This window comes from Trifolium pratense, linkage group LG4 (assembly GCF_020283565.1).
Source record: "Trifolium pratense cultivar HEN17-A07 linkage group LG4, ARS_RC_1.1, whole genome shotgun sequence".
Lineage (NCBI taxonomy): Eukaryota > Viridiplantae > Streptophyta > Magnoliopsida > Fabales > Fabaceae > Trifolium > Trifolium pratense.
In genome coordinates, this window is record NC_060062.1 from 27,021,743 (window position 1) to 27,036,577 (window position 14,835).

Below are 14,835 nucleotides of genomic sequence, written 5' to 3' on the forward strand. Positions count from 1 at the left end.
AAAATTTCAAGTTGGTTTTTTATCTTTTCTACAGGTTTCACGTTGGTTTCTCTTGTCAAATTTTTTTCTAGTACCGTTAAATTTGGACATGTAACCAACGGAAATCAAACTTGGAAAGATGACATGTGTCCAAATTTAACAGTAATAGTGAAAAATTTGACGGGAGAGACCAACTTGAAACTTGCAGTAAAGATAAGAGATCAACTTGAAACCTAAAATAAAAACAAGGGACTAAAGCGTAATTAAGTTTTTTTTTATATAAAAATTGGTTAAATATATATTTTTTGTCCCTACATTTTATCCTAAAGTCAAGAATAATCCCTACATTTTTTTATCGTTAAAAAAAGTCCTATATTTATTTTCGTTATAGAAATTAGTTCATTCCGTCAGTTTCTTGCTTAGTCACTAAACGAAACGCTGACGTGGCGAAGTGTGACAAATGATATGGTGACACCTGTCAACAAATTGACATATTATTAAAACAAATAAAAAAAGTTAAATTTATTTTTGGAATTAATAGTAATTGATGCCATATCTATTTAATTGTTTTTTATTCATTTTTATTTGTTTTATAATATATATGTAAATGTATTAACACGTGTCACCATATCTTTTGTCACACTTTGCCACGTCCGTGTTTTCTTTAGTGACTAGGTAGAAAACTAATGAAATGGACTAATTTTGATAACAAAAAATTATAGGACTTTTTTTAACTATAAAAAAAATGTAGGGACTATTCTTAACTATAAGATAAAATGTAAGTACTAAAAACATATTTAAACCTATAAAAAAAAGTCAAACATGTTTTTGAAAGATTGTTTATAAAAAGTACTATCTCTTCAATTTTTGTAAAGACTCACTTAATTTATTTTAAACGAATTATTAATGTTATAGAATGGTCTGGGTTGCCAATTAGACAATGGTCTGGGTTGGGTCGGATCGGACTCAAAACCCTCACCCAGCCCAAACCACGGGTGAAGATATACTTAAAACGAGTCAAATAACTCGCATTCGCATTCAAATTCAAATCACTCACTCCCTTCTATTGAGAAACTTAGGGGTGCTCAAATCCAAACCAATCCAAATAAAAACCGATAACCGATCCAAAAAAATGAAAAACCGCAAAAAACGGAAGTTTTTTGGATGTGTTTGGATGTTTTTTTATGAAAACCGCTGGATCGGATCAGATTTCGGATTGATTTCTTAAAACCGATCCAATCCGAATCAAACCGCATACATATATTTTAATATTTATTTATCTTTTTATTAGTATAAATATATATATTGCATTAACCTTTTTTATTCATTTTAAATTTTGTTAATATTATGTTAGTTTAATTTAATCTATTTTTTTTACTTTTTATATGTTTCGAATATAATTGGTAATTGTCGTTCCAAAATATTAATTTTCAATATATTATATGTTATATTTTACATCAAACTTAATATTTATTTTATCAAAAATGTCAAACTATTATTTTGTAGCGTTTTTTATAATATTTATTAAAAAAAATTACAATTTATAATTTGGATATCAAAAAACCGATCCAAATTAAACCGCATAATATTGGATCGGATTGGATCGGATTTTGTTTATTTGTCATCCAAAACCGAACCAAACCGCAAGTGAATTTATTTTTGGATCGGATGAGTTTTTGCCTCAAAACCGATCCAAACCGAACCGCGAGCAGCCTCCACCGCCCCTTTTTAGTATTACCTAATTACCTAATTCCGCCGTTCCACCGCCCCTTTTTAGTATTACCTAATTCCGCCGTTCCACCGCAATGTCGAACTACGAGTACCCGAGGCTACCGAGGAAGGAAATAGTTCAAGTCTTATCCCAATTTGGAATAGCATCTGTCACCGAGAATGAAATCTCTAACCCTAAATCCCTTGTTGTTTTGGATCTCTACACTCGTATCCTGAACCATCTCGATTTTCTCCCTGAGTATAAAATCTCTCTTCAATCCTTCACATCACACTTTTCTCATTCATTCACTACTTTTCTTGTTAACACTGTTTCTTTCTTTTATTTCTCACAGGGAAGACAATGACCAACTTCAGTTCGATTCGTTAGAGCGTCTCGAGAATCCTGATCTTCACCTTGGATCAGTTCGCGTTATCAAGATTTACCACAAGATCAAACAAATGCTTACCGGTCTTGAATGTCCGAACAAGTTCACATTTAACATGGCCGATCTTGTCAAGCCTGATCCTCATCGAACCGAGTTCTTCCTTGGCGCTCTTCTCAATTTCTGTCTCTACAGGTTGGTTATGGTTACTCTCACTTTTTCAACCATTTCAATAATTCAACAAAAAATAGAAAACTATAAAATATGACCTAATTGTCAATTTTTTTTTTATGTCAGGGATTCGAGAATGAATTCCATATCACCAATTGTCGACGAATTCAACGATTTAGAACAGAAAATACTGGACATTGAAAATACCAAGATAGTCCAGGTTATAAATTATAATAGTTTTTTTTTGTGTGTGTGTGTTGGGATAGGTTATTTCATTGATTGAGTTTGATTCCGTTATTATAGTTGAAATTGGCGATTGCTGAAATCAAAGAAGCCAGGGAAAGAGATATGCCTTCTGTTCAGGAAGTGGATGCAAAAGTGAAAGAGCTGCGTCAAACAATCGCAAACCTGAACAACGAACAGATGTCTCTGAGGACTACTTTAAAGAAGTTGAAGGAGAAAAATGTGGAAATGGATGATAAGGTGAGGTTTTCATTTGATAGATCACAATCATAATATGCTTTGAACAATAATTGAAGCTTAGTTAACATAATGAGTTACATAATCTTCTTGATTTATCGGTTTTTTGAACAGTATATAGAAGAAAAATAATTGATGTATAGGTTTTTGTGAACAATTGATGTTAGGATTAGGACATTGAACCTCTGGTTGTTTTTGTAACTTGAACATGTATAGCAGGATGCAGTTTTGGAAGGTTCCTTTTGTTCATTTTTTGTTTATAACCATCGGTAATTAAAGCTTAATCTGATTAGTTCCTAGTAAATGTTATTTCCTTTGCAGCTTTGCGGGTATTTGATGATAGATTATGATATTTGATGATAATTCTAATTTCTATTTCCTTTTCTCGCCCCAGATTTCTGGTGCTGAATTTAGACTGGTACAAAATGTTCAGGGGAATGGAAATCTACAATCAAAGATTGTCCAATCACCTAATAAAGTACAGGTATCCTTTTCAGTTCATTATCTCCATTCGTCATAAATCAGTTGCCAATGAAAAATTTAATGTTGTAGTTTAGTCTATTCTATTGTTCGCAAAATCAAACTTAATACGTTCTCAGCTAACACAGTAGTAGTTTTAAACAATTGCTCTTTTCCTATAAATCAAAAGGTGCTCACTTGATGATCTTTTTTACTCAATGTCCAACAAGGGCTAAACTAATCATATTACAATGAAAAGTGGTGGTGGACACTATTTTGAAGATGTTTTTAAGTGTGAGAGTTGAATTGAAAAGAAATTGTAGGAATTAAATTAAAAGTACGTGGAAACTAAAATTTAATTTAACCACAGAATTGTTATTGCAGTTCAGATGAACTAAAACCACAGTTATTTTAGAATGTACATTCCGTGTAGACTGTAGATTGATCTAGAATGTTTTTCCTACTTCTACCCATTTAACTTTGCTTTTTTTTTTTTTTTTTTTATTTTTAATCTTGCATGAAGAGGGCTTTAGAGGAAAAGAAGTTAGCTCGAGAGGTGGCAAGAAATGCTGAAAGATTAGCCATGCACACTTTCCATGAGAAGACTTCCCATGTTGAAGTTTTATCCAAGGTATGTTGCCAAAGGCTAGTTTAATTTTGCTCTTCATCAGCATTTTGGGTCTGGGTTAAGTAATAATTTTGTTGGACTGTAGTGACTTTCTTTCTTAATTACTTAACATTTCTTTAGGATGCAATTGCAACCCTATCCTAAACTTGCAATATGATTCAACTTTTGTGAAACCTCAACTTTTCAAAACTTATTATCAGTCAAGTAGTCCATTTGGCGGTGCTGCCGTTGATGAAATTATGTTGTACATATGTAAAATTATTTTCCCCTTGTAATGGGGGCTTAAAGAATAAACATCAACATAAAGGGGGTAATCAGATTACTTAATCTGCTTTTAAGAATTTGCATCATAAATGTTATCATTCACTTTTCAACATGATTTATATTGGTTAACAGTTATGTTTGTTTGTAGCCATTTATTCATTTCAGAAAGCAAACTACAAAAACCTAACAGTATCTCATTCTCATGGGTCATGGGTTTGTGACTAATATTCATAATGTAATGTTTTTCCTCGATAATATATAGATCAATTTTTATCAATTCCTTTTCAGGTTCACAAAAAAATGTCAAAACACTACAGGCAGATGCAGGCTATACAAGAACAGGTATTCCCCATCCTCTGGTTATTTGACCTCTGCTCTGTCATTTAACATGAGGTTTGAAATTTTTTTATGAATTTTCCGCTGTATATTGAAGAACGAAAAACTTTCTCTTTTTGTATTTGAATGGAGCTCATGATGGGAAAACTATCATAGAGATATGAGATGTTATACGATGATCTGTGGGATTTTTTCTTCCTTCAAAGATAGTTATTGTGCAAAACCTATTGTTTGATTTTTTTAGAACTTCCTATAGGTGAGTTCTTCTAAATCTGTTGAAAAGGATCTCAAAGCAATAAAAGCTAAACTTGGCGATGAAGAAGTACTGGAGAAGTCACTTGATGTCAAATTGGTTGAAATGCAAAGTAAAGGTATGTTCTTTTGCAAGCAAGCAAGCAAGCAAGCAATGATGGTGTACATTATATATGCCACTATGCCATGCTATGTTGTATTGATTTCTACGAGAAAACTTCAATGCTATATAGCATTGCTCTTTAAACATGTATATTATATGTGTTTGTGTTGTGTTTTCCCTTCATCTTTTTATGCTTGTTTTTTCCTCCTCAGTTGAGCATCTGGAAGGGTCGAAGAAGCAGTTGGAGAAAGAATGCAGTTCTGTGACCGAGGAAGGAACTAAATATCTAAGCAGTAAAAAATCAGAGGTGGAATCAAAGAGACTTGTCATTGAAACTAGACAGAGAAATGTTGAGGCTATGTTATCAAAGGTATCTTTTATTAAGTGGAATAGAAAACTGTTTGGAACGTATAAACACTAAATACATCCATAACTAAAGAAAACATTGCTTCTTATCTGAATACTTATTATTTTTGAAAATGAAATCATAACTAGTATTCTTTAGGCACCTGTTAGCATTTTCTTTCCTATTAAATCATGCAAGTTTGATTAAAGAATTAATTGTTATTTTTTCTTTACAATTGATAGGTGGATGCTGTAAATAGTACAATTACCTCGGTTAAAAAATCTGCAACAGTTAAAGTGGACCAGTTAGATGGTAAACGCAGAGAGATAGTCGAAGAGGTATGTGGCCATTTATCTTCTTTTGGAAGCCGGTGTCGCCTTTTACCCTGCTTGGCTTCAAAACATTAAATTCCAGCCATACCTAATAAGACCCATTTAGCTGAGTCACTACCACATGAGCAGTTGGTACACTATGATACAGCTGGACATAAAATATGGAAAGTGTATTCAAGAAGGAAGAAGAGCAATAAAGGAATTGGCGACTAAATTGGTTACTTATGATTTGTCTTTAATTTGGAGTGAAAGCTGTGTGCAATTGTCTTCCATAATAAAAGGAGTATGAGGGAGAGTGTCAGCACTCATCTTGAAATTTATCTTTGTACTATAATGGTTAGGAAGTACTAACTTCCTAAAAGGAGCTCTGCTCTGCGTCAGAAAAGTCCAGGAATTGTTTGATTCCTTTTTCTGTAATTGTTTCTATTGTTTGTTATCAATAAAGCTTTCACCCCCTTTGTTGATTTTCATTTACTGTTTCATTGTTTTTATATTGGTTCGTATCAAACTGGTCCGACCTACCGGATCTTCGACGGAGAACCAGTGAATGCCACCCACCAAGAAGGTTACTCTCCCAGCGTTTAGACAGATGGAAGCTAAGGTAGAAGCACTTGAAAGTGAAATTTCAGAGGTACGAACAACGCTTGCTAGCGTACAGGATGCAGTCAAAGAGAATCATGTCAACCTGATTGCGATGTTAGAGAAATGCTTTGGGAAATCTGTGCATGTAGATGGGGATGCGAGCTTGTCTGTCAAAGGCTCGCCGGAGAAGCAGAATTCGCCGGAGAAGACGATGTCAAAAGGGAACAGCTCTAACACTGTTCGTAGCGATACAATGACGGAGTTTCGTCATGCTGTGAGGAAGGTTGAGTTACCAACTTTCAACGGTGAGGATCCAGCTGGGTGGATCTCACGAGCAGAGATCTATTTTCGCGTTCAAGATACAACGCCGGAGGTTAAGGTGAAACTTGCTCAGATTTGTATGGAAGGAGCGACAATCCATTTCTTCAACTCTCTAATTGGAGAAGATGAAGATCTGACGTGGGAATAATTGAAAGAAGCTTTGCTGGGTAGGTATGGAGGACATGGGGAAGGAGATGTGTATGAACAGTTGACGGAGCTGAAACAGAGTGGGTCTGTTGATGATTATATTACTGAATTTGAGTATCTAACAGCTCAAATACCCAAACTCCCAGAGAAACAATTTCTGGGTTATTTCTTGCATGGGTTGAAAGTGGAGATTAGAGGAAAGGTGCGCAGTTTAGCAGCTATGGGGGAGATGAACCGCACGAAGTTACTGCAAGTGACAAGAGCGGTGGAGAAGGAGATTAGAGGAAGTGGGTCGAATTTTTACCGCGGGTCCAGACAAGGAAATGGGTCATTTAGGCCCAATTCACATGGATCAGGTAAAAGTGGAACGGATTGGGTTATGGTGAAGGGACGTGAGACAGATTCAGGAGGGGGTACAAAAAATAATGGTAATGGGCCCAGAAGTGAGAGCGCAGCCCAATCAGAAAGAAGAAGAAATGGAGCACGTGATAGAGGTTTTACCCATCTCTCTTACCAAGAGTTGATGAATAGGAGACAAAAGGGGCTTTGCTTCAAATGTGGAGGCCCATTTCATCCAATGCATCAGTGCCCAGACAGACAACTTCGCGTATTGGTCTTAGACGAGGATGCAGAAGGTGAAACGGAAGAGAATGTCATAGCGGTGGAGGTGGACGGATCTGATGAAGAGAAGCAGGGAGAGATGTGCATTCTGAACTTAAATCATATTTCTCATGGAAACAACAAGACTGTTAAATTCCAAGGTGAAATGTGTGGAGTTCCTGTGTTGGTGTTGGTGGATAGTGGAGCCACACACAATTTCATTTCTCAGAAATTGGTGCATAAATTGGAATTACCAGTAGAGGAGACCCCAATTACGAGTATTAAATTGGGAGATGGTTTCAAAACAAGTACCCAGGGCGTCTGCAAAAGCGTGGAATTATGTATTGGTGATTTTAAGTTAATTCCATCAATGCATTTGTTTGAGTTGGGTGGAATAGATGTGGTGTTGGGTATTGAGTGGCTTAAAACATTGGGTGATATGATTGTGAACTGGCATCAACAAACAATGAGTTTTTGGAGTGAGAAGAAATGGGTGACTTTACAAGGCATAGATGGAGGTGGTAAAGGGGTGGTAGCGTTACAGAGTATATTGAGTAAGCCTAAACTCAATAACCAAGATGGGTTGTGGGGGGTGAAGGGAGGAGAGATGGGGCAGATGCAAGAACTAACTAGCGGTCAACAGAAGGAGTTGCATAATCTGTTGGATAAATATGAAGGAGTATTCCAAGAGCCTTCAGGTTTACCCCCTAAAAGAAACAAAGAGCATGCTATCAACCTGATAAACAACCATGGGGCAGTTAATGTGAGGCCCTATAGGTACCCTCACCACCACAAAAATGAAATTGAGAAACAAGTGCAAGAGATGCTAGCTGCGGGCATCATCAGACATAGTACAAGCTCTTTCTCCAGTCCTGTCATTTTGGTGAAGAAGAAGGATAATACATGGAGGATGTGTATAGACTATCGTGCTCTTAATAAGGTAACTATCCCAGACAAATTCCTTATTCCTGTCATAGAAGAATTATTAGATGAGTTGCATGGGGCAAATTTTTATTCAAAGCTTGATTTAAAGTCTGGTTATCATCAAGTGAGGGTTAGGGAATCAGATGTTGGCAAAACTGCATTTAGAACGCATGAAGGACACTATGAATTTTTAGTGATGCCATTTGGGCTTATGAATGCCCCATCAACTTTTCAGAGTTTGATGAATGATGTGTTTAGACACTTATTGAGGAAGGGAGTGTTAGTATTTTTTGATGATATCCTCATTTATAGTAGAAGTTGGGATGAACATAAGAGACACTTGGAAGAAGTGTTACAATTACTAGCTTATCATCAGTTGGTAGCCAACAGAAAAAAATGTAGTTTTGGCCAGAAAACTGTGGAATATTTGGGTCATTTGATCAATGCAGAAGGTGTGGCTGTGGATCCTAATAAAGTGAAGAGTGTGATACAGTGGCCAGTCCCCAAAAATGTGAAGGGAGTAAGGGGTTTTTTGGGGCTGACTGGGTATTACAGAAAATTTATTAGGGATTATGGAAAGATAGCCAAGGCACTGACAGAGCTCACAAAGAAAGACAGTTTCAAGTGGGGTACTGAAGCACAGTGTGCTTTTGATGAGTTGAAGAGAAGGTTGACCACAGCTCCTGTATTGTCATTACCAGATTTCACAAAAGAATTTGTGATTGAATGTGATGCTTCAGGGAGTGGATTAGGTGCTATTTTAATGCAGGACAAGAAACCCATTGCTTACTTTAGCAAGGCTTTGGGGGTGAGGAATTTGACAAAATCTGCTTATGAAAAGGAGTTGATGGCAGTGGTCTTAGCCATACAACATTGGAGACCATATTTGCTGGGGAGGAGGTTCACCGTGTCCACTGACCAAAAGAGTTTGAAACAACTAATGCAACAACGGATAGTGACTATGGAGCAACAAAACTGGGCTGCTAAATTATTGGGGTATGACTTTGAGATTGTATATAAGCAAGGGAAGTTGAACAAGGGAGCTGATGCCTTGTCCAGAATGTATGAAGGGACAGAATTGAACAGCATTTTGTCCTATGTTCAATGGGATCAGGAGCAAATAGTACAACGGGAAGTGAGTCAAGATGAGAAGCTTCAGACAGTAATCAAAGAATTGCAGAAAGATCCTAATGCTAGACCTGGTTATGAATACAAGCAAGGAGTTTTGTACTATGAAGGCAGGTTAGTGATATCCAGCAAATCATCTTTAATTCCTACATTTTTGAAGGAATTTCATGCTACTCCACAAGCCGGGCACTCTGGTTTTTACAAAACATATAGAAGAATTGCTGCAAATTTATATTGGACAGGAATGAAGGGAACAATCCAAGATTTTGTGAAAAGTTGTGATATTTGTCAGAGACAAAAATATCTAGCTACCTCTCCTGGAGGGTTATTGCAGCCACTTCCTATTCCAGAACAGATATGGGAAGATATCTCCATGGATTTCATCACTGGTCTACCCAAATCTAAGGGGTATGAGGCAATTTTAGTAGTTGTGGACCGTTTGTCCAAATATTCACACTTTATTCCTCTTAAACATCCTTATACAGCCAGAAGCATAGCAGAAGTGTTTTGTAAAGAAGTGGTGAGATTACATGGTGTGCCATTAACTATAGTAAGTGACAGGGACCCAATATTTATGAGTAGTTTTTGGAAGGAACTGTTTAGAATGCAAGGAACACAGTTGAAAATGAGCACAGCTTATCATCCAGAATCTGATGGGCAAACTGAGGTGGTGAATAGGTGTTTAGAAACCTATTTAAGATGTTTTATTACTGACCAGCCCAAGACATGGATGTTATGGGTACACTGGGCTGAGTACTGGTTCAACACTAATTATCATGCCTCTACAGGGAAGACTCCATTTGAAGTAGTGTATGGGAGATCACAACCAGCTTTGACAAGATGGTTGCAGGGTGAGACCAAAGTAGAAGCAGTACAAAGGGATTTGGTGGATAGGGATGAAGCCCTCAGACAATTGAAGACTCAGCTTGTGAAGGCACAAGAGAAAATGAAGAGTCAAGCTGATAAGAAGAGGTTAGATAGGAGCTTTATGGTGGGAGAGTGGGTCTTTGTCAAGCTCAGGGCACATAGGCAGAAGTCAGTAGTGACCAGAATCAATGCCAAACTAGCAGCCAGGTATTATGGTCCCTACCCTATACTTGAAAGAATTGGTGCTGTAGCTTATAAGTTAAAATTGCCAGAAGGGTCTAGAGTACATCCGGTGTTCCATGTCTCTTTGTTGAAAAAAGCTGTGGGAAACTATGATGAGAATGAAGAACTACCAGAATTAATGGATGAAGGAGAGAATTATGAACCAGAAGCTGTGTTGGCCACTAGAAAGATAAACCAGCAAGGAGAAGAAATTAAACAAGTGTTGGTTCATTGGAAGGGGCAGACTGCAGAAGAAGCTACTTGGGAGGAAGTAATTATGATGAGAAGTCAATTCCCAAAGTTCAACCTTGAGGACAAGGTTCTAGTTGAAGGGGAGGGTACTGATAAGACCCATTTAGCTGAGTCACTACCACATGAGCAGTTGGTACACTATGATACAGCTGGACATAAAATATGGAAAGTGTATTCAAGAAGGAAGAAGAGCAATAAAGGAATTGGCGACTAAATTGGTTACTTATGATTTGTCTTTAATTTGGAGTGAAAGTTGTGTGCAATTGTCTTCCATAATAAAAGGAGTATGAGGGAGAGTGTCAGAACTCATCTTGAAATTTATCTTTGTACTATAATGGTTAGGAAGTACTAACTTCCTAAAAGGAGCTCTGCTCTGCGTCAGAAAAGTCCAGGAATTGTTTGATTCCTTTTTCTGTAATTGTTTCTATTGTTTGTTATCAATAAAGCTTTCACCCCCTTTGTTGATTTTCATTTACTGTTTCATTGTTTTTATATTGGTTCGTATCAATACCTCACAAGAGGAAAATGAAAATTTTAATTGGAATTCAAAAGTCACTATGTTAGTTGCAAGTTTTACATAGATTTTACCTTTTCTGTTTTTGGTAAATATATTCCTTGCTCTACCACTGCCATGTAACTGTTGATTACCAATTTTGAGTGGCAATTCTCGCGTTGCTTAGTGTGATCGTAAATGAGAAATAACTGAATTATTATTGTGTGGATTGATGCAGTTTCACAAGTATTCCAATTCGATTGCACATGTGGTTGAATCTGGGCTAAAGGATGCAACCATTAAAGGAGCTGGGTGTGACAATTAGGGTTCCCGTTTAATTGTGGACTAGACTTGCGCTTCAATGTTGAGCACATTAGCAACAAAACACTGGTTGAAATCAGTTTTATTTATTTTCGTTTGTTAACATATATGTCTAAATTTGTATATATAACTGTTATGCTTGATAGATGTTCAAATTATTGTAGGTGTCCTTTCAATCACTGTTGTGTTTTTTCTTCAAAATTCTTGGTTGAGACCAAAATTTAAACAATGTGTGAAAATAGAGGACAACAAATTACAGATTTTGAAATGAAATGGCTAAAATCTTATATAAAATTAAGAGGATAAAATGCATTTGCATTTTTCTTATAAAGATATAACGTTTGTTTGGTTTGACATTTAGAGGCTCAAATGCACGTTGTGATAAAGAGTTGAATCTTCATCCGTTGTGATTATTTGCTAAGGGGATAATAAAGAGTTGAATCTTTATCCGTTGTGATTCTTTATGTGCTCGTTATGGCGAATAATTCCTATAGACATTTCAAAGAAGGCATAAGCATATATTTTCGAGTAAACTGTTAGCTTTAATAACGATTAAACTTTATAAATTAACGTGAAATACATATCTTTGTCAATCGGAGTTGAAGATTGTCTTCATTCTTAGTTTGATATTGGTATTTTAATTCCTGAAAAATGTTGAAGGTAAGAAGAATGTACAGCGAGGATTTGGTATTGGTATTTTTGTTCATAAGTCCGCGACTAAATATTTTCAAGAATGATATGTTATTCCTTTGTGGTTTTTACCTCTCGTCGTGGAGGGTAGTGAACAGGAATGAACTTCATCTGCTATGCTATGGAGTTTCGGATCTCCAGCTTTGATAGTTTTTTTTTTCTTTAATAGTTGCATTTGAGCTATGAACTTTACGGGATCTTGAGTAGGAGGTATTTCCGTCCTGCTTTGGTCATCTTTTTTTTATTATTATGTGAGTTTAGTTTTTTTTTTTTTTTTTTTTTTTTGGTCTGTATATATATAGTGTAGTTGAATTTAATTTATTTTTCTTATTTCTTTTGTTTTTTTGTTATTAGTAAGTTTAGTTCTATTTTTTTTTTTTTTTTGGTTTGTACTAAAATATATGTTCTTTTTTTTACTAAAAAATAAGTAAAAATCACATTTTTAGTTTCATTGTTAACGAATGTATTTGGTCCATATTATAGACCAAATACATTCTTTATGCGATGAACTTAGAAAAATATTTTTTGCTTATATAGTGTTACAGGGAATATATGTTTTGTTTCTTCATTTTGATACAATTTAAATTTATTGTTTTCTTATAAAAAAATAATTTATTGTTTACGGTTCAAAATTTGTTGTTTATTATATTGTTTTTATATGTGCTAATATTGTTACGTTTAATTTTTTTTATGGCTTTCGCCATCAGTTCTAACATCAAGTAGTTTCAGCTTTCTCCCGATCGTAGTTGCAGGGATCGAACAGTGATCCTCCTTACTCAAGTTCAGCGTCAATCACTACTGAACCAACTAATGATTGGTTTAATTTTTTCTAGTTAGTCGTTCACTATATTTTATTATTACATTGAATACATGTTTAACTTTGAGATTAAAGGAAATGTACAGACAGAGTAATATATGATTACACATATATTCAATAATATCATTTTATTTTGTCATGTCATTATTTTGAATTAAAATATTAAAAAACAAATTATTCCCACTTGTCAACTACTTCCCCACTTTGTTCTATACTAGTGTGGGTTCCCCGTGCGATGCACGGTTCTCTGAGTAAATTTTTTATTTTTATTTTTTTTGGTACATAATTTTTTATTTTTTTAGTTATCATAGTATCAGTACAAATTGATGATGATTAATCTCGACAGAGAGAACACAAACGGACCACAACAATTAAGTTCATTAAATAATTTCACAAATATTATATGAGTTGACAGTGTAGTATTATTTTACACGCTTATCTAATAACAACTACATTTCCCGCTTAAGATCATCTCCAACTATAGTACCAATTAGGTACTTATTATGTACAACCATTAGAGCAATACACATTTGAGTACCTATTATGTAATGAGTCTAATTAAAATAAGCATCATCTCTATCCTTTGGGATCCACCTTACTTTTCATTGATGAGATCAATTTAGAACTTTTTAAGAGATGCCGAACTCGAGGAATTATTTATTTATTAGGTACTATTATTAAAAATTAATAAATAAATAATGTGTACACGTGAGACATAGTTAAGTACTCAAACTTGAGGAACTTCATTGTGGATGCTATAACAGTCTTAAAAATATGATAAATGATTCATATTAAACATCAATGTATACTCACACCATGATATAATATACTACTCCGGTTTTGAATATAAGAAGAAAAAAAAAACTTTTTGGTTTTATTGAATAAAATATGCATCTAGGCTAAAATAATCCAAATACATGTTTTATTTAAAATATTTTTTTTTAGTTATCATGATATTGATATGAAGTTTTTACCACTGTTGGTGATGACTAATTTCGGTCGAAGAGCACAAAAGATGGATTCCTCCTCCCAATAAAATTTTCTTCATATACACGAGTCAGGAATCAAACCCCTAAATGGGATTCTTAAAAAATGCATTCTTATGTTATTTGATTTAAATTTCTATAAAAAATATTTGATAAATAAATTTTTAGATATAGTATTTATAGAAAATAAGTTTATAGGAATAGACAAAGGAAGCACAATTTTCAAAAGGAAATTACTCGTGCGAATAAGTTATAATCTCAATGTGGATATAATTAAGTTAAACAATTTATAATTTAGATTATGCTATTAACATATAGTCTTATTTAAATTTGTAGTATTATGCAATTTGCCGTTTTATGCTATTAACATGGATACTGTGAGTTTTGGTGTAAAGTAAGTATCCTCTGTGCACAACTGCACAGACTAATCTCTTGAGCCTTGTGGGACCCAATGGATACTGTGAGTTTATTCGTAGATTTATCCTTTTTGTTTTTAGCAACTTTGAATATGTATTGCATCGATTTACTCTATTAATTTGAATGAATGAATATCTTTTATTTTACATAATTTTTTTTTTATAATTTAGAATAAATTTATAAATGGAAAAAACAAAAAAGTAATAAAAAAATAAGTTAGAGAATTAATTTTTAGGATGAATAAGTTATAACTTCAACCCCCCATATATCTGTATTGCAATTCGTTAGAACTAAGATAAGTTCATGAAAGAATTAATTTTTGACTTTCACACATAGGTATATACTCACTCCGTCCCAAAATATAAGAGAAAATTGGTAAAAGAAAGTTGATATATTTAGTTAAGAATTTGGACTAAATACATCAATTTTTGTTGACCAATTTTCCCTTATATTCTGGGACGGAGGGAGTATAATTTTAGAATTTCTATAACATCGACAATAAATAATTTAAAACTTTCACACAAATAGAGATGTAATTCGTCTTGTTCATTTAGGTAAATAAAGTCAACAATTTAGGCCAATAATAATTGAGAAAAACTTTATAAGCTTAAGAAGATCAGCATAC

The 14,835-nt window shown here is 34.5% G+C and overlaps 1 protein-coding gene across 1 annotated transcript; it reads left to right on the top strand.

The window, feature by feature from the left end:
* Nucleotides 1-1,667: 1,667 nt before the first annotated feature.
* On the top strand, nt 1,668-11,479 carry LOC123920094 (kinetochore protein NUF2 homolog). The gene is made up of 11 exons (XM_045972228.1): nt 1,668-1,948; nt 2,043-2,267; nt 2,370-2,463; nt 2,547-2,726; nt 3,118-3,207; nt 3,706-3,813; nt 4,363-4,416; nt 4,667-4,781; nt 4,978-5,135; nt 5,354-5,449; nt 11,218-11,479. Exons 1-11 carry the CDS (start codon nt 1,785-1,787, stop codon nt 11,302-11,304), a joined length of 1,371 nt encoding a protein of 456 aa, XP_045828184.1. The 5' UTR covers nt 1,668-1,784; the 3' UTR covers nt 11,305-11,479.
* Nucleotides 11,480-14,835: the final 3,356 nt, after the last annotated feature.